The sequence below is a fragment of the Haliotis rufescens genome, unplaced genomic scaffold (genome assembly GCF_023055435.1).
Source record: "Haliotis rufescens isolate VD_foot unplaced genomic scaffold, xgHalRufe1.0.p SCAF_73, whole genome shotgun sequence".
NCBI lineage: Eukaryota > Metazoa > Mollusca > Gastropoda > Lepetellida > Haliotidae > Haliotis > Haliotis rufescens.
The window spans coordinates 1,329,877-1,350,538 of NW_025964365.1; the positions used below are offsets into that span (position 1 = coordinate 1,329,877).

The following is a 20,662-nucleotide window of genomic DNA, read 5'->3' on the forward strand; positions in this document are numbered from 1 at the left end:
ACGTGTGTGTGTGTGTGTGGCTGCTTGTACTAGACCGGACTGATGCCGATTTATAGTGCTAGCCCACTGAGATACCATGCCGCAGTTTAACATGAATACACCACTCAGACACAGCATACTGACTCCGAGCCGACCAGTCCTTGTTTTAGCCCCTTAATGCCGAGACAGGGTAACAACGTCTTTTAACGTCTTTTGGTATGATGCGGCCGGGGATCGAACCCTGGACCTTCCTCTCTCCGGGCAGACGCTCTACCACTAGACCACGGAGGCGGTCCCCTTTATCAGATGACTAGGGGTGGTCAAACAGGGGTCTGTGGGGGACAGATACATACCCTCTGTTGCCGGTAGCGATAGGAGGTGTCAAACTGGGCTCTCCTGGGTGACTGAGGAGACTGAATGTACACCTCACGCTGAACTGATGTCTCGGACGTGCTGTCAATGTCAACAGGGGGAAGCACCTATAAAACACAAAAATGTTTTGATTATTTAACTATAAAACTTGGCCTTACCTTCAGTAGGATATTTGCATGTTTCCCTGAATCTCAGTTCCACACTGACCCACCTGCTTGCTCAGTTCAGGGGACCTCTCCGGCTTCTCTTCCTCTGTAGGGATGGCTACCATGGCAACATTAGTGCCTGCAGTTACCAGTGGTTTCACAGGAGGAGGCACAAAGGTTGATGCTGCAGATGAAGGTCCAGGTTGTGGCATTCTCAGTCCGGGTTCGAGCCTTGGTTTCTGTAGTGGGATGGCCATCGGTACAAGCTGACCAGGGACTGGAGCTGAGGAAGACGAAGGATGACCTACTGATACTTTACAGTGAGTGAGTTGGGTTTAATGCCGCATTTAACAATATTCCAGTAATATCACGGCATGTCAGCTTAAAGTGGGAGGAAAGCCCAAAATGATGCAGGTCTCAGACATTTACCACTTCATTGAAACCCATGGCATTCTTTACAGGACTGCATACTGCAATACACTTTTTCAAACGATACATAACATAATATTCTCTCCAGTGATATGGTATAATGGGTCAAAAATATGTGACAACTTTCATTATTATTTGTACCTCTTATCCTAAAAATTTACACAGAAATTCATTCACAAATTAAATTTACTTTCGAAATTGATTGACAAATGCGGATCTGCATGTACAGTCAGTGTCAATCACTGTTAAACACTTCACCTCCCGACATCTGGCCATACATATTGCAATACAGATAAATTGCAATAATACTTTATGTTCATATTACATAGATTTCTTATCCAGTGTCGGGGCTGAAGTAATACTTACATGCATTACTGACAGCCAGTGGTATGTATCCAGTGTCAGGGCTGAAGTAATACTTACATGCATTACTGACAGCTAGTGGTATGTATCCAGTGTCGGGGCTGAAGTAATACTTACATGCATTACTGACAGCTAGGGGTATGTATCCAGTGTCAGGGCTGAAGTAATACTTACATGCATTACTGACAGCTAGGGGTATGTATCCAGTGTCAGGGCTGAAGTAATACTTACATGCATTACTGACAGCCAGTGGTATGTATCCAGTGTCAGGGCTGAAGTAATACTTACATGCATTACTGACAGCTAGGGGTATGTATCCAGTGTCAGGGCTGAAGTAATACTTACATGCATTACTGACAGCTAGGGGTATGTATCCGGTGTCAGGGCTGAAGTAATACTTACATGCATTACTGACAGCTAGTGGTATGTATCCAGTGTCAGGGCTGAAGTAATACTTACATGCATTACTGACAGCTAGGGGTATGTATCCAGTGTCAGGGCTGAAGTAATACTTACATGCATTACTGACAGCTAGTGGTATGTATCCAGTGTCAGGGCTGAAGTAATACTTACATGCATTACTGACAGCTAGTGGTATGTATCCAGTGTCAGGGCTGAAGTAATACTTACATGCATTACTGACAGCTAGTGGTATGTATCCAGTGTCAGGGCTGAAGTAATACTTACATGCATTACTGACAGCCAGGGGTATGTATCCAGTGTCAGGGCTGAAGAAATACTTACATGCATTACTGACAGCTAGGGGTATGTATCCAGTGTCAGGGCTGAAGTAATACTTACATGCATTACTGACAGCTAGGGGTATGTATCCAGTGTCAGGGCTGAAGTAATACTTACATGCATTACTGACAGCCAGTGGTATGTATCCAGTGTCAGGGCTGAAGTAATACTTACATGCATTACTGACAGCTAGGGGTATGTATCCAGTGTTGGGGCTGAAGTAATACTTACATGCATTACTGACAGCTAGCGGTATGTATCCAGTGTCAGGGCTGAAGTAATACTTACATGCATTACTGACAGCTAGGGGTATGTATCCAGTGTCAGGGCTGAAGTAATACTTACATGCATTACTGACAGCTAGTGGTATGTATCCAGTGTCAGGGCTGAAGTAATACTTACATGCATTACTGACAGCTAGGGGTATGTATCCAGTGTCAGGGCTGAAGTAATACTGTCTTGGAGCAGACACAGGGCCTGCCTGTGGGTGTTGATGGACGGCCGACTTGGCAACTGATTTTATTGTTTGGGTCTTGGAAGATTTCACATCTGTTCCTGCAAACAGAACCAGCATCATTCACTGTTTGAGCACACAAGGTGGTTTATGGTTGCAGTTACTGAATTTGTAAATGGATTGCTTGTCCTTTTTCACATACCAGGGGGTATAAAAAGTTTCGAGCCTAGCATTAATGGAACTGAAATATTCTTGTGAGCTTTAAATATTTTATAATATTGCCCTCTTGCAGTTGAGTACACTTGTTCCTTCTCTTCTCCAGGTCAGATATCCCTGTTTTGTGGACGGTCAAATCAAGTCTGTCAACCAGCCCTCCATGGCAGCAACCAATTGTTGGTCCAAGTGTTTTCTTCAAATTTGAAAACAAGATGTAGTGAAGATGGTGCAGAGGGGAGAAGCTTGTACAGACATTCCCATCCAGCAGCCACATGACTGGTGTAAACTGGAGCAGTGTCCTAGTGGTGGAGAGCAGTGTCCTGGTGGAGGAGAGCAGTGACCTGGTGGAGGAGAGCAATGTCCTGGTGGTGGAGAGCAGTGTCCTGGTGGAGGAGAGCTGTGTCCTGGTGGCGGAGAGCAGTGTCCTGGTGGCGGAGAGCAGTGTCCTGGTGGCGGAGAGCTGTGTCCTGGTGGCAGAGAGCAGTGTCCTGGTGGCGGAGAGCAGTGTCCTGGTGGCGGAGAGCAGTGTCCTGGTGGCAGAGAGCAGTGTCCTGGTGGCGGAGAGCACCATGGTGAAGTTGCTGTGACACTTCTATTTGACAGACTTGTGCAATCTATTCAATCAGTTGGCATAATAATCACCATTCATAGTAAATCTGGTCGCTTTCCTGGTTTTAGGAGACACAAGCGTTTCCGCTCCATGGATTCTTGCTAGCTCTCGGGATCATAGTCATTTCATTTCACCTGCTAGTGTTCTAGGAGCCCATCAGACAAACCTGTGACGTGTAGATGTTCATGAAGGATTGTTTCTACTGATCCACACAAGAAGCCTGTGGTCTCCTCTAACTTTGTAATGCACCTGTTATTCATGACCAGGGTGTGGACGGCATCCATGTTTTCTTGTGTGGTGCGTCCCCCACAGCAATGTCATCTCTCCAACTCTGATGGGGCAGTCTTCCCATAAACAGGATGCAAACCTTCGTCAATAATCTTTGGTGATTGACTCTTCAGGTTAAAACATTGTTAGACGCTCCATACTTAATACTATCCATCTAAATGCTAAGGAGTGGTGTACCTCACTGTTGAAGGGCAGCAAGACACTGGACTGACACACACGAAATTGTGAAATCTGACTCAACTTGCATGGTCAATACTAATACATGTCACCCCTAAGCATAACAACAACCAAGAAAGCCAGGCTCCAAAGTTTCTGATATCCCTCATATCTCCCCAAAATGCTCTATTTGAAACATACTTGCTGTTCAATTTCAGATTTATCTTTAAAATCTCAGCTTTTGACATAGGTGACTTGAACCACATCACTTAAACTAGAATTCTGACTCTATGGGCTGTTTATGAACTGCTGTTGGTGGACTTGAAACAGAGCATGTGCACTCGGGCCGATTCTTGCATCTGATCCCCTCCGATTATCTGACAGCAGGGTTAACTAGGGGGTTACAGTGATACCTTTGACAGATGCAGCAGGTGGTGCACGGCGACACTTGGTGCTGCTCTGGTAGTGATGAGATTCTTTAACTGTTGTTCTGGTCTTCTGGCTTGGAGCCTTTCCATAGATCTTAGTCAAGTAATCTGTCCCATTTGTAGTCTGAAGCATAAGGTAACAAATAATATTTATCTTACCTTGCATATGAATGTCAGATTCTGATTGGCTGAGAACCATTGTAATATTTTCACTGTTCCCTGGTAACATGGATGGTACATTTCTCCTGTTCCCCACTCAAATTGCCGAACTGTTGGCATTACATTTGCCACATACAAACTGCAATTTTGTGTCTTGAATGAATGATGCAAGACATCATTCCCCGGGTATTTACAATATTTTCCAAAAATAAATAGGTCTATGGGGAATATTTGTTGTTTCCTGTTGTGTGGAAATAAACGAAGTGGATAAATGCTTGTGTGTACTTTTATCTATTCTGACAAAGGCATGCATTCATTAGACATACCTGCTACATAACTAGGTGTGTGGCAGAGCTACAGAAAGGCTTTGGGATATTTGGGTATTTTACCCAGGGGTTTGATCTTGATTGGGTATCCACAAGTTTTAGAGGCTTTTCAAAGTATTTTTACCCACCTTTTACTTAAAACCTGTTTCGTTACAATCCCTGTAAATCATTTAAAACTATGTGAATAGTAGTGTACCTGTCTGCGTCTGCTTGCGGCTCCCTCTCCAGGGAGCCATTTGTTGTTTCTAAACCTAGCATTGTAAGAAAGGCGCCATTGTTTTAATTACCAATCAGCGACTACCGGTAATTAAGACACAACATGTACTAGGCACGATGTGCTTTTCAATTGTCATCTATCAGTGTTTGTCATCTGCTGGTTTTCCGAATGTAACTGTCGGTAAGTGAATTTGGCAATCACCCACTCAGACACAGTATACTGACTCCGACCCCACCAGTCCTTGTTTAAGCCTCTTAATGCCGAGCGCCAAACAGGCTAACAACAAGGAGCATCTTTTAACATCTTTTGGTATGACGTGGACAGGAATAGATCCGGTTTTACACTCTCTGAGCAGACACTCTATCCACAAGACTGACTTTGGATAATACTATGGCTGACAGCTGCAATGTTCTCATTAAAAACATGACACCTGGCCAGGCAAACCAGTGGTTGATGTCAGTGTATGAACACACACACTCAACTAGATCAAACACTGTGACACTTTTCAACAATCCTCATTTCAGTCAGTACGACAAGTATAAAGGATGTGCTATGCCATGACAGATAAACTATAGTAATAAAACAACAACTCCTTTTGAGTAGTATACGTGGGAAACGTTGTGCCCTGTCCATGTGCCATGTTCCGGGGTGAGACCCATGAAGATCGGGTAGAGAATAGGTCTTCAGCAACCCATGCTTGCTATAAAAGGCAACTACGCTTGTCGTAAGAGGCAACAATCTGGATCGTATCCCAATTACGTAGATCGATGCTCATAATGTCAGTCTCTGGATTTTACAGACCACCATTATGTAACTTGAATATTGCTGAGTGCGTTGTAAACAACAAACAAACAAACAAAAATGCCTGAATTGTAAACTGAAATTACAAGAAGGGTATTACCTACCTTGATTTGAGAACCTATCTTCTGCTTCTCTGTCCTCCCGATCTGAGCTTTCCTCATGCCAGTGTCAACTCTAGCTTGACCTTGACCCCTGACACTAGTCCTGATTGGCTGAGATTTCCCGCCTCCTTTAGCAGCAGTTATGTTCTTCTTGGCCTCCATGTTGATGAGCTCCAGGTGAACTTCTCGCTGTCATGTGCAACAAGGCAGTTGTTAACACTGGTGTAGTTTCAATCTCATTAAAATCAGATCTTAGTTCTCGCTACCGATAAACAAAGATCTGAAGACATCCCATTAGGTGTCACGTCAGAACGACCTTTCATCCGAGCAATCAGAGCGTCACTAACCAGATTATGAAAGTGACAGTCGGAATGGGATTTCTCATAATGCAACCTCGAAAACTTTAACATGGGGTATTCGGAACGATAGTTACGGGTTTAACGACTGAATCCTTACAATCTAGACCATCTATTAGCCATTCCAGAATTTTTTGTTTGTTCAGGTTTCAAATTTTTAATCGAGAATTTGTCAAAATATGTTTCGAAATGTAGTTGCCAATTTGAAATTAGTGCCGTAAAGCACGAGAAAGTTGCCTTCTAATTACTCATTCCATTGGTCGGTCAAAGTTCACACAAGGTCAGTCTGATGTGACCCGTAATGGGATGTCCTCAGATCTTTGGTTCAGTGGTAGCAAGAACTGAGGACTGATTTTAATGAGATTGGTGTAGTTCACAGCTGTTAGTCAGGCTAACGATTGTGGCAAGAGTACTATATATAACAGGGATCTGTTACAATGAATATAAGTCTAAAAAAAAGCAGGATTTTACCTAAAATATCACATCAGATTATATATTTCTCCGAAAAGGTTAAGGATCACCCGATTCTTTCACACTACTGTAGTTAATATGTAATGCCTTGTAGGGCTGGGATGAGTCCAAATTTAATAGCCGAGTACCCAACCCCCTATTACCCGACCCTACCCGGGTACCCACCCCCTATTGCCCGACCCTACCCGGGTACCCACCCCCTATTGCCCAACCCTACCCGGGTACCCCCTGTAGGTCTCAAGAGATAGGTACAAAATTACCGATTGGGAAACGTTTGACCGTACTCCTGTCAAAATGTATTTAGATACACGTAAACCGATCTGGCCAGGCATACACTGAAGTTGACTGAAGTTTTATCATTATGCAAACATATAAAGTCAGAAGGAATGTGTGCATAGTCAGAAAGAAATGTGAACATTTGCCACTTATAGTGTAACCATAGAGTTCTAGATAACTTTTGCAATCAAACAATATAAACTCGTCACTAACCACGGGTCTGGGTAGTCCTGTGGGTACAAGGGTCTTAATCACTAGCCACCCAACCCGAGTACTCGAGTTACCCGTCCCAGCCCTAACACAGACAGATGAACTCTAGTAACATGAAAGAAGCAGGGAATCCTGAACTTTTTTTCAGTAGTATAGAAAACATTAACGTTAGGCCTAAAACTAACATACCTGAGCTTGAATAAAGTACCAAGATTTTCAGAACGCCTCCAACATGAAACGTGTAACTGAGTTATGATTGTGAAACTGGATGGATCTTTACTCATCAATGTGAGCTGGGGATGTTTTTCTGTAGAGTTTAACTCACGTCAATCTCCTTCTGTAGAGACGAAATACAGCCGTCCACGACGTGCATGATACGAGCACGCTCCTTCACAGTGCTGCAACACACAGTGGTCTCATGGTCAGTACGTGTTGAAACATACATGTATATACAAGTAACTCATTAAATAACAGAAGTATAATTTTACATCAGCCAATGCCCCTAGATTGCCCCGTACAGGTTGGTAAAATTATTTTTGAAAAAATTGCTGCTGAAGGATCTGAATAGGACATTTTTAGGCGTTTCCGTGGAAACATCAACGCCTGAGAATGAAAAATGTCTGGCCAAACAGTATCCCCCCAAAAGATGATTACTACTTACCTTAAAACTGGAACATCTACAATAGTAGTTCATATAATGCACTCATAAGGACACTGAAGCCTTGGCATCATGTTAAGACCCTCTTACCTTATCTAAGATCACATGGGACTGACCTCTAGGACACTGTAGACCTTGGCGTCATGTTAAGACCCTCTTACCTAATCTGTGATCACATGGGACTGACCTCTAGGTCACTGTAGACCTTGGCATCATGTTAAGACCCTCTTACCTAATCTGTGATCACATGGGACCAACCTGTAGGTCACTGTAGGCCTTGGTGTCATGTTAAGACCCTCTTACCTAATCTGTGATCACATGGGACCAACCTGTAGGTCACTGTAGGCCTTGGCGTCATGTTAAGACCCTCTTACCTAATCTGTGATCACATGGGACTGACCTCTAGGTCACTGTAGACCTTGGCATCATGTTAAGACCCTCTTACCTAATCTGTGATCACATGGGACTGACCTCTAGGTCACTGTAGACCTTGGCATCATGTTAAGACCCTCTAACCTAATCTGTGATCACATGGGACTGGCCTGTAGGTCACTGTAGACCTTGGCATCATGTTAAGACCCTCTTACCTAATCTGTGATCACATGGGACTAACCTGTAGGTCACTGTAGGCCTTGGCGTCATGTTAAGACCCTATTACCTAATCTGTGATCACATGGGACTGACCTCTAGGTCACTGTAGACCTTGGCATCATGTTAAGACCCTCTTACCCAATCTGTGATCACATGGGACCAACCTGTAGGTCACTGTAGACCTTGGCATCATGTTAAGACCCTCTTACCTAATCTGTGATCACATGGGACTGACCTCTAGGTCACTGTAGACCTTGGCATCAAGTTAAGGCCCTCTTACCTAATCTGTGATCACATGGGACTGGCCTGTAGGTCACTGTAGACCTTGGCATCATGTTAAGACCCTCTTTCCTAATCTGTGATCACATGGGACTGACCTCTAGGTCACTGTAGACCTTGGCATCATGTTAAGACCCTCTTACCTAATCTGTGATCACATGGGACTGGCCTGTAGGTCACTGTAGACCTTGGCATCATGTTAAGACCCTCTTACCTAATCTGTGATCACATGGGACCAACCTGTAGGTCACTGTAGACCTTGGCATCATGTTAAGACCCTCTTACCTAATCTGTGATCACATGGGACTGACCTCTAGGTCACTGTTGACCTTGGCATCATGTTAAGACCCTCTTACCTAATCTGTGATCACATGGGACCAACCTGTAGGTCACTGTAGACCTTGGCATCATGTTAAGACCCTCTTACCTAATCTGTGATCACATGGGACTGACCTCTAGGTCACTGTAGACCTTGGCATCATGTTAAGACCCTCTTACCTAATCTGTGATCACATGGGACCAACCTGTAGGTCACTGTAGACCTTGGCATCATGTTAAGACCCTCTTACCTAATCTGTGATCACATGGGACTGACCTCTAGGTCACTGTAGACCTTGGCATCATGTTAAGACCCTCTTACCTAATCTGTGATCACATGGGACCGACCTGTAGGTCACTGTAGGCCTTGGCGTCATGTTAAGACCCTCTTTCCTAATCTGTGATCACATGGGACTGACCTCTAGGTCACTGTAGACCTTGGCATCATGTTAAGACCCTCTTACCTAATCTGTGATCACATGGGACTGGCCTGTAGGTCACTGTAGACCTTGGCATCATGTTAAGACCCTCTTACCTAATCTGTGATCACATGGGACCAACCTGTAGGTCACTGTAGACCTTGGCATCATGTTAAGACCCTCTAACCTAATCTGTGATCACATGGGACCGACCTGTAGGTCACTGTAGGCCTTGGCGTCATGTTAAGACCCTCTTTCCTAATCTGTGATCACATGGGACTGACCTCTAGGTCACTGTAGACCTTGGCATCATGTTAAGACCCTCTTACCTAATCTGTGATCACATGGGACTGACCTCTAGGTCACTGTAGACCTTGGCATCATGTTAAGACCCTCTTACCTAATCTGTGATCACATGGGACTGGCCTGTAGGTCACTGTAGACCTTGGCATCATGTTAAGACCCTCTTACCTAATCTGTGATCACATGGGACCAACCTGTAGGTCACTGTAGACCTTGGCATCATGTTAAGACCCTCTTACCTAATCTGTGATCACATGGGACCGACCTGTAGGTCACTGTAGGCCTTGGCGTCATGTTAAGACCCTCTTTCCTAATCTGTGATCACATGGGACCAACCTGTAGGTCACTGTAGGCCTTGGTGTCATGTTAAGACCCTCTTACCTAATCTGTGATCACATGGGACCGACCTGTAGGTCACTGTAGGCCTTGGCGTCATGTTAAGACCCTCTTTCCTAATCTGTGATCACATGGGACCGACCTGTAGGTCACTGTAGGACTTGGTGTCATGTTAAGACCCTCTTACCGAATCTGTGATCACATGGGACTGAACTCTAGGACACTGTGGGCCAACTCACCTGTCCTGTGATGGAGCCTAGGACACTGTTGGTTAACTCACCAGTCCTGTGTTAAAGTTTAGGACACTGTAGGCCAACTCTAATGTCCTGTGATGGAGTCTAGGACACTGTAGGCCAACTCACCTGTCCTGTGATGGAGTCTAGGACACTGTAGGCCAACTCTACTGTCCTGTGATGGAGTATAGGTCACTGTAGGCCAACTCACCTGTCCTGTGATGGAGTCTAGGTCACTGTAGGCCAACTCACCTGTCCTGTGATGGAGTCTAGGACACTGTAGGCCAACTCACCTGTCCTGTGATGGAGTCTAGGTCACTGTAGGCTAACTCACCTGTCCTGTGATGGAGTCTAGGTCACTGTAGGCCAACTCACCTGTCCTGTGATGGAGTCTAGGTCACAGTAGGCCAACTCACCTGTCCTGTGATGGAGTCTAGGTCACAGTAGGCCAACTCACCAGTGATGGAGTCTAGGACACTTTAGGCCAACTCTACTGTCCTGTGATGGAGTCTAGGACACTGTAGGCCAACTCACCTGTCCTGTGATGGAGTCTAGGATGCTTTAGGCCAACTCACCTGTCCTGTGATGGAGTCTAGGACACTGTAGGCCAACTCACCAGTGATGGAGTCTAGGACACTGTAGGCCAACTCACCTGTCCTGTGATGGAGTCCAGTACACTGTAGGCCAACTCACCTGTACTGTGATGGAGTCTAGGACACTGTTGGTTAACTCACCTGTCCTGTGATGGAGTCTAGGACACTGTAGGCCAACTCTACTGTCCTGTGATGGAGTCTAGGACACTGTTGGTTAACTCACCTGTCCTGTGATGGAGTCTAGGACACTGTAGGCCAACTCTACTGTCCTGTGATGGAGTCTAGGACACTGTAGGCCAACTCTACTGTCCTGTGATGGAGTCTAGGACACTGTAGGCCAACTCTACTGTCCTGTGATGGAGTCTAGGACACTGTAGGCCAACTCACCAGTAATAGAGTCTAGGACACTGTAGGCGAACTCACCAGTGATAGAGTCTAGGACACTGTAGGCCAACTCACCAGTAATAGAGTCTAGGACAATGTAGGCCAACTCACCAGTGATAGAGTCTAGGATGCTTTAGGCTGACTCACCTGTCCTGTGACAGAGTCTCTAGGACACTGTATGCCTTGGTGTCATGTCGAGACCGCATCACTTGGTCCAGGTTGGCCTGTAGGACTGACCGGTCCTTCTGGATCTGTCTCAGGACCTCCCTGGCCTCAGTGTAGTCAGGCAGTGTTGGTACGTCCTTCTCCAGGGACTTGCTCCGCTTACTGGGCAGCTTGGGGTAGGGGCTGGACTTGGTAGCTGGGGCGTGCTCCTGCAAACACAGAGGTCTCACCTTATAGTCAACGTAGTAACATTAGTATACTGTGTGAGTGGGGCGTGCTCCTGCAAACACAGAGGTCTCACCTTATGGTCAACGTAGTAACATTGGTATACTGTGTGAGTGGGGCGTGCTCCTGCAAACACAGAGGTCTCACCTTATGGTCAACGTAGTAACATTAGTATACTGTGTGAGTGGGGCGTGCTCCTGCAAACACAGAGGTCTCACCTTATAGTCAACGTAGTAACATTAGTATACTGAGTGACTGGGGCGTGCTCCTGCAAACACAGAGGTCTCACCTTATGGTCAACGTAGTAACATTGGTATACTGTGTGAGTGGGGCGTGCTCCTGCAAACACAGAGGTCTCACCTTATAGTCAACGTAGTAACATTAGTATACTGTGTGAGTGGGGCGTGCTCCTGCAAACACAGAGGTCTCACCTTATAGTCAACGTAGTAACATTAGTATACTGTGTGAGTGGGGCGTGCTCCTGCAAACACAGAGGTCTCACCTTATGGTCAACGTAGTAACATTGGTATACTGTGTGAGTGGGGCGTGCTCCTGCAAACACAGAGGTCTCACCTTATGGTCAACGTAGTAACATTAGTATACTACGTGAGTGGGGCGTGCTCCTGCAAACACAGAGGTCTCACCTTATAGTCAACGTAGTAACATTAGTATACTGTGTGAGTGGGGCGTGCTCCTGCAAACACAGAGGTCTCACCTTATGGTCAACGTAGTAACATTGGTATACTGTGTGAGTGGGGCGTGCTCCTGCAAACACAGAGGTCTCACCTTATGGTCAACGTAGTAACATTGGTATACTGTGTGAGTGGGGCGTGCTCCTGCAAACACAGAGGTCTCACCTTATGGTCAACGTAGTAACATTGGTATACTGTGTGAGTGGGGCGTGCTCCTGCAAACACAGAGGTCTCACCTTATGGTCAACGTAGTAACATTGGTATACTGTGTGAGTGGGGCGTGCTCCTGCAAACACAGAGGTCTCACCTTATGGTCAACGTAGTAACATTAGTATACTGAGTGAGTGGGGCGTGCTCCTGCAAACACAGAGGTCTCACCTTATGGTCAACGTAGTAACATTAGTATACTGTGTGAGTGGGGCGTGCTCCTGCAAACACAGAGGTCTCACCTTATGGTCAACGTAGTAACATTAGTATACTGTGTGAGTGGGGCGTGCTCCTGCAAACACAGAGGTCTCACCTTATGGTCAACGTAGTAACATTAGTATACTGTGTGAGTGGGGCGTGCTCCTGCAAACACAGAGGTCTCACCTTATGGTCAACGTAGTAACATTAGTATACTGTGTGAGTGGGGCGTGCTCCTGCAAACACAGAGGTCTCACCTTATGGTCAACGTAGTAACATTAGTATACTGTGTGAGTGGGGCGTGCTCCTGCAAACACAGAGGTCTCACCTTATGGTCAACGTAGTAACATTGGTATACTGTGTGAGTGGGGCGTGCTCCTGCAAACACAGAGGTCTCACCTTATGGTCAACGTAGTAACATTGGTATACTGTGTGAGTGGGGCGTGCTCCTGCAAACACAGAGGTCTCACCTTATGGTCAACGTAGTAACATTAGTATACTGTGTGAGTGGGGCGTGCTCCTGCAAACACAGAGGTCTCACCTTATGGTCAACGTAGTAACATTGGTATACTGTGTGAGTGGGGCGTGCTCCTGCAAACACAGAGGTCTCACCTTATGGTCAACGTAGTAACATTAGTATACTGTGTGAGTGGGGCGTGCTCCTGCAAACACAGAGGTCTCACCTTATGGTCAACGTAGTAACATTGGTATACTGAGTGACAAATCTGAGGGTACAGTACATCATTGCATACATGTATACGTGTAGTTGCTAAGTTATGTATATCTCCAATGTGGTTTATGAAACTAGAATGTCACCGACTATTACTACATCTGAGTGAGTGAGTGAGTGAGTGAGTGAGTGAGTGAGTGAGTGAGTGAGCGAGCGAGCTAAACATTAAGCACAGGACGGATGCTGACAGACATAGGACCATAATCCTTGACTGGCCATCTGTGAAATTCAGCAATCACCCAAATTACATACAGATGCCTTATCCTTACACCAGCCACTAATTACAACTTTAAAACTTCTACACTGGAAATGTACATCAGATTGTGGAGCATGAATTCTTGTTAAGACTCATTAAAAATTCCAGGTTAATCATTATCCTCATTAAATTTTGCATCTAAAATATAGTGCGAGTCCTCCAGTAATGATTTTTTACATTAATAACTTTTGATTACTGGAGTGAGCGGGTAAGTTGGGTTGAACAGTATTCCAGTTACATCACTTCTTCAGCTTGTGGGAGGAAAACCCGAAGTGATGCATATCTTGAATGTTTACCACTTTGATAAAAATCTACGAGCACAGGTATTGGTGTTGACAAACCTACAAACATAATCAGGGTGAACCTGGGATTCGAACCCACGATCACAGGCTTCTGGCGCGACTCTGCACACCAAATTGCGGCGCCTTAGACAACTGGGCCAATGATTACCATAAAGTATTTGCATAAAGTCAGTCAGTACTGAAAAAGATTGATAGCATTTCTTTACCGGTCTGGACTGAAAGTGTGTTTGTAATGGATGGAGCATCTTGTCTGCTTGTGTCCTTGTTAAATCAGGATACCAATTACATCAATGTATGGTACCTATTTAAGAAATAAACGATGAGACGGAGTTGTTCATCGTACAATAAAACACTGCATGGAGAATAAGCCATGAGGGACACATGAGTCGATTTTTTCTTATGTGAGATATCAACATATGTACGGCATCTTTAAGGATGCTAATAAAATGTACAAGCTTTAAAAATATTTACCCGTATTTTAATAATGATGACTCCCTGAATAGAACTCGACCTTGGCAATGTCGGACAAATCCATTTTATGCACAGGTCGGTATTTCCCACATATTCTCACAATCCTCACATCGATTACCTGTACCTTTTCTCCCAATACCAATTGTCATATCTCTCTCACTTTTGGATGTGATCGTTCGGCTCAGCCGAATATCTACGTTACCCAGCTACATCTACGAGGAACAACTCCCTAGACACCTCCCTCCAAAAAATAACATCGTTCCAAATTACGTCATCAAGTTACGAGTGCATGTTCGAATCTCCAGAAATTACGTCATGATACAACCTTTTATCGTGAAATAAACCACTCTTCGTTCTTCTTTTTCTTTGCGATTTATCACTCAGCTATCTTATATAACAGACAAATATGTGAATGAAGCACCCATACAATAACTTCCCTAATCTCATCAACCAGCATCAACTCCAGCAAAGAAGGATGTTATAATGTTGCTCTACGCCACCCCATGCCAGCGGCAGTCTCCACCTAGCAGTGTTATTAGTGTTCAGGACAAAGGAGACCAATCGCACAGCGTGTCAAACAAAGCCCCACATATCAGGTAATATATGTGCGTATTGCATGTCACAGTCGAGTAAAATCCCAGCTGAAGCAGAGGATGAAGAATGCCCTCTCAGATTTAGTTGGTTAGCCAAGTCAAATGAGGTTTCTTGTTTTGAATGAAAAAGCATTTCCAATTTCCTGTGAGTGTATTAAATGTGTTTCTTAAAATTTCCTATTTCCTGAAGAGGTAGCTTCTTGTTACTATAGATTACAGCTTGCAAGAGAGAAAGGATGCTCGCTCTCGACGCTGGTGACAGACTCCTGGCCAACATGCAACCTCAGCCACCATCTCCAGCGTAGGCTGCGGCCTCAGTACAGTGTATCACACTCAATGACGTGTTGCAATTAATGATATAATAAAAGACCTCAGATGGTCCGTATTGTTGGTGCACATTCACTCCTGAATGATTTCTGTTTAACACAGGTGCAGTCTTGCAGTATTTGCTGCAACAATCAAATGCTAAAACACACAGCAGTTTGATCATAACCACTGGAAGTTGTCCAGTTAATGATTAAATTATCCTCTAATCTCTTCTCCCTCTAATACAGACTCACTTCACCTGATCTGTCATTTATTATCGTCAAACTCATTTCCCTGTACACTGAACTAAATGGCCAATTCGGTAATTATTTTCTTTCTAATGCGTTCCTTTTCTGTTTCTATTACATAATGGATGATTATCTACAAATTCATGTATTCTAGCCTTCTAGAGAGCTCTTCAGATACTGAATAAAAGTGATGATGTATACTGCTCTACAGCATGTGTTCTACATCAGTCAGCGGTATTCTAGCCATATCATGTCAGCCTGTCAAAAATGCAGTGGCTGTCGGCCTGATTAACGTCCCATCTTGTTGGGGTACGATGACACACTATCAGAAGTCACTGAGCTTGGTCAGCAAGATAAGAGTCACACTGGAGTCATATTTTATCTAATGTTTATGTGAATGTTTCCACATTCTAGTTATGAAATATGTTATCTACACAATCCATCTAATTATTAAGATAAATATTAATGACGGCAAACACATCCATCAGCCAGTGCGCACATGTATTTCCTCAAGCTCTTAACACTGTTACCTTGTTCCAAACACTGTCTACAAGTATAGGTGGTGTCACATGCAAGGTGAGGTGAGGTGAAATGGGGTTTAACGTCGCATCCAAGATTATTGCACTTATATAGCGACGTGCATATGTGTGTGTGTGGCTGCTTGTACAAGTCCGGACTGATGCCAATTTATAGTGCTAGCACACTGAAATACCATACCGCAGTTTAACATGGATACCCCACTCAGACAAAGTATACTGACTCCGAGCCGACCAGTCCTTGTTTTAGCCCCTCAATACCAAGCGCCAGACAGGGTAACAACAAGTACCATCTTTTAACGTCTTTTGGTATGACGCGGCTGGGGATCGAACCCCGGACCTTCCGCTCTCCGGGCGGACGCTCTACCATTAGACCACGGAGGCGGTCGTGTCACATGCAAAGGTGTAGCTTGGGGTGTATGTAATCTAGTTTCTAGAACACTTGATGATGTGTTGAATTGTATAGACTCTTTACATATTCTATTCTTAGAATGATTTCTCTGCTGTGCGTCCCATTCTTTTAAAAGGGTGTGCGTCATGTGATACACTGCATTTCTATCTACTCCTGTTATAGCATCATGATCACTGAGAGGCAGAGGTGTCCTGCTCAAACACATACATGACTGAGAGGAAGAGGTGTCCTGCTCAAACACATACATGACTGAGAGGAAGAGGTGTCCTGCTCAAACACATACATGACTGAGGGGCAGAGGTGTCCTGGTTAAACACATACATGACTGAGAGGAAGAGGTGTCCTGCTTAAACACATACATGACTGAGAGGCAGAGGTGTCCTGCTTAAACACATACATGACTGAGAGGCAGAGGTGTCCTGCTTAAACACATACATGACTGAGAGGCAGAGGTGTCCTGCTTAAACACATACATGACTGAGAGGCAGAGGTGTCCTGCTTAAACACATACATGACTGAGAGGCAGAGGTGTCCTGCTTAAACACATACATGACTGAGGGGCAGAGGTGACCTGCCTAAACACATACATGACTGAGAGGCAGAGGTGTCCTTCTCAAACACATACACTGAGAAGCAGGTGTCCAGTTCAGACACCTACATCACTGAGAAGCAGGTGTCCAGTTCAGATGCCTACATCACTGAAAAGCAGTTGTCCAGTTCAGACACCTACATCACTGAGAAGCAGGTGTCCAGTTCAGACACCTACATCACTGAGAAGCAGGTGTCCAGTTCAGATACCCACATCACTGAGAAGCAGGTGTCCAGTTCAGATACCTTCATCACTGAGAAGCAGGTGTCCAGTTCAGATACCTACATTAGTGGTGTCTGGAACAAGCAACTCTGCTTGTCGTAAGAGGCAACTAACGGGATCGGGTTGACTGGTTGATGCATGTCATCGTATCCTAATTGCTGGGTGATGTCTGGTCAAGACTCGATTATTTACAGGCCACTGTCATACAGCTGGGATATTGCTGAGTGCGGCGTTAAACAAGAAACAAACAAACCTACTTCACTGAGAAGGGCAGTTGTCCAGCTCAGACATCCACACCATGTGAGAGGCCGGTATCCAATACAGTGCTAAGAGGCAGAACACCTGTTAGTAATGGTTAAATCCCATACCCTGTTTCTGTTTTGGAAAGATGGTAATTATAACACTGCCATACTGTCTTACAATCAGCAACGGCAACGACAACATGGTCAGTGCCACGCCCTCGTCTACCTGGCTGATCCAACACAAACACACTGCCTGGAAGTCCCACTAACACACTGCCTGGAAGTCCCACAAACACACTGCCTGGAAGTCACACTAACACACTGCCTGGAAGTCCCACAAACACACTGCCTGGAAGTCCCACTAACACACTGCCTGGAAGTCACACAAACACACTGCCTGGAAGTCCCACTAACACACTGCCTGGAAGTCCCACAAACACACTGCCTGGAAGTCCCACAAACACACTGCCTGGAAGTCCCACAAACACACTGCCTGGAAGTCCCACAAACACACTGCCTGGAAGTCCCACTAACACACTGCCTGGAAGTCCCACTAACACACTGCCTGGAAGTCCCACAAACACACTGCCTGGAAGTCCCACAAACACACTGCCTGGAAGTCCCACAAACACACTGCCTGGAAGTCCCACAAACACACTGCCTGGAAGTCCCACAAACACACTGCCTGGAAGTCCCACAAACACACTGCCTGGAAGTCACACAAACACACTGCCTGGAAGTCCCACAAACACACTGCCTGGAAGTCCCACAAACACACTGCCTGGAAGTCCCACAAACACACTGCCTGGAAGTCACACAAACACACTGCCTGGAAGTCCCACAAACACACTGCCTGGAAGTCCCACTAACACACTGCCTGGAAGTCCCACAAACACACTGCCTGGAAGTCCCACTAACACACTGCCTGGAAGTCCCACAAACACACTGCCTGGAAGTCCCACAAACACACTGCCTGGAAGTCCCACAAACACACTGCCTGGAAGTCCCACTAACACACTGCCTGGAAGTCCCACAAACACACTGCCTGGAACTCCCACTAACACACTGCCTGGAAGTCCCACAAACACACTGCCTGGAAGTCCCACTAACACACTGCCTGGAAGTCCCACAAACACACTGCCTGGAAGTCCCACAAACACACAGCCTGGAAGTCCCACAAACACACTGCCTGGAAGTCCCACAAACACACTGCCTGGAAGTCACACTAACACACTGCCTGGAAGTCCCACAAACACACTGCCTGGAAGTCCCACAAACACACTGCCTGGAAGTCCCACAAACACACTGCCTGGAAGTCCCACAAACACACTGCCTGGAAGTCCCACAAACACACTGCCTGGAAGTCCCACAAACACACTGCCTGGAAGTCCCACAAACACACTGCCTGGAAGTCCCACAAACACACTGCCTGGATGTCCCACAAACACACTGCCTGGAAGTCACACAAACACACTGCCTGGAAGTCCCACTAACACAGTTGATGCTGTCACCAGGACTTTCTACCTTCATAAACTGACTGTTGTGGTTGGTGTTGATATTAATGGTAGCTGACAGGGGCAGTCAGCAAACTGTGTAAACAGATACTAACTCTGTTTCCTCTCAAGGTCTGATGTGAAGGCAGTGCCCCAGGCAAATAACCTTCATTTCAAACCAATTCTGTAACTATTAATTTTGACAAGAATATCCCATCAAATAACTGCCTCACAGCATTCCCCCTTAGCGCCAGCATTGACTTCAGTGGGTTCTGAACAACTCACATCTGCTTAAGACTTGAAATGATTGTTTTTGTCCATATATATATATATAGCTGATGGGGAAGACATCGTGGAGGCAAGCTCTGCGGCGATGCTATAGCTGATGATGGGGAAGACATCATGGAGGCAAGCAAACTGTATCTTGTAGAACTTCAGTGATGAGCATTGTACAAAGGCGGGCTGATTACAGTCCCTGGAACCTTGCTTCATCAATCACAGTGATTACTGCTTCTATTTGTGGGATATATTTTCTATATTTTCAGCCTCCAAATAAAAGGTGCTGTAGCTCACCTCAATAAAGAAATGAAGGGCAGAGTCAGGGGGAAAGGAGGATTGGGAGGGTGGAGTGTGATTGTGTGTGTGATGTGTGCAGGGGGGAATTTTGGAGGGTGGGATAAGGAAGAAAGGGGAGAAAGCAAGGGTGGAGTGAGGAAGGAGGGGGATGGGGAGGGTAGGGCGTTGAGGGGAGTGTGGGGTGGGGGGTGGGCAGGGGGAGAAAGCAAGGGTGGAGTGAGGAAGGAGGGAGATGGGGAGGGTAGGGTGTTGAGGGGAGCGTGGGGTGGGGGGTGGGCAGGGGGAGAAAGCAAGGGTGGAGTGAGGAAGGAGGGGATGGGGAGGGTAGGGTGTTGAGGGGAGTGTGGAGTGGGGAGGGGAGAACGGGAGAGTTGAGTGGGGAGGGGAGAACGGGAGAGTTGAGTGTGGAGTGGGGGGAGGGGAGGGAAAAAAGCAAGGGTGGAGTGAGGAAGGAGGGGGATGGGGAGGGTAGGGTTTTGAGGGGAGAACGGGAGTGTTGAGTTGAGTGGGGATCATGGAATGGGGAGTGGGGAGGGGAGAACGGGAGAGTTGAGTGGGGAGGGGAGAACAGGAGTGTTGAGTTGAGTGGGGATCATGGAATGGGGATTGGGGAGGGGAGAATGGGAGAGTTGAGTGGGGAGGGTGGAGTGGGCAGCGTGGAGGGTGGAGTGGGCAGTGTGGAGGGGAGAGTGGGCAGTGTGGAGGGGAGAGTGGGCAGTGTGGAGGGGATAGTGGGCAGTGTGGAGGGGTGAGTGGGCAGTGTGGAGGGGAGAGTGGGCAGTGTGGAGGGGAGAGTGGGCAGTGTGGAGGGGTGAGTGGGCAGTGTGGAGGGGAGAGTGGGCAGTGTGGAGGGGAGAGTGGGCAGTGTGGAGGGGAGAGTGGCAGTGGGGAGGGTGGAGTGGGCAGTGTGGAGGGGAGAGTGGGCAGTGTGGAGGGGAGAGTGGGCAGTGTGGAGGGGATAGTGGGCAGTGTGGAGGGGTGAGTGG

General features: G+C 46.2%; 1 protein-coding gene across 1 annotated transcript in view; it reads right to left on the reverse strand.

Moving 5' to 3' along the window:
- LOC124119183 (TALPID3 protein-like) overlaps nucleotides 1-20,662 on the reverse strand; it is a 142,731-nt gene that overhangs the window by 13,667 nt on the left and 108,402 nt on the right. The window contains exons 12-18 of the mRNA XM_048388547.1: nucleotides 11,361-11,587; nucleotides 7,425-7,497; nucleotides 5,790-5,975; nucleotides 4,168-4,306; nucleotides 2,433-2,585; nucleotides 563-780; nucleotides 333-458 (exon numbers count right to left, since the gene is read on the reverse strand). Of these exons, the coding sequence (XP_048244504.1) occupies nucleotides 333-458; nucleotides 563-780; nucleotides 2,433-2,585; nucleotides 4,168-4,306; nucleotides 5,790-5,975; nucleotides 7,425-7,497; nucleotides 11,361-11,587 (1,122 nt within the window). The remainder of the gene's footprint in view (nucleotides 1-332; nucleotides 459-562; nucleotides 781-2,432; nucleotides 2,586-4,167; nucleotides 4,307-5,789; nucleotides 5,976-7,424; nucleotides 7,498-11,360; nucleotides 11,588-20,662) is intronic.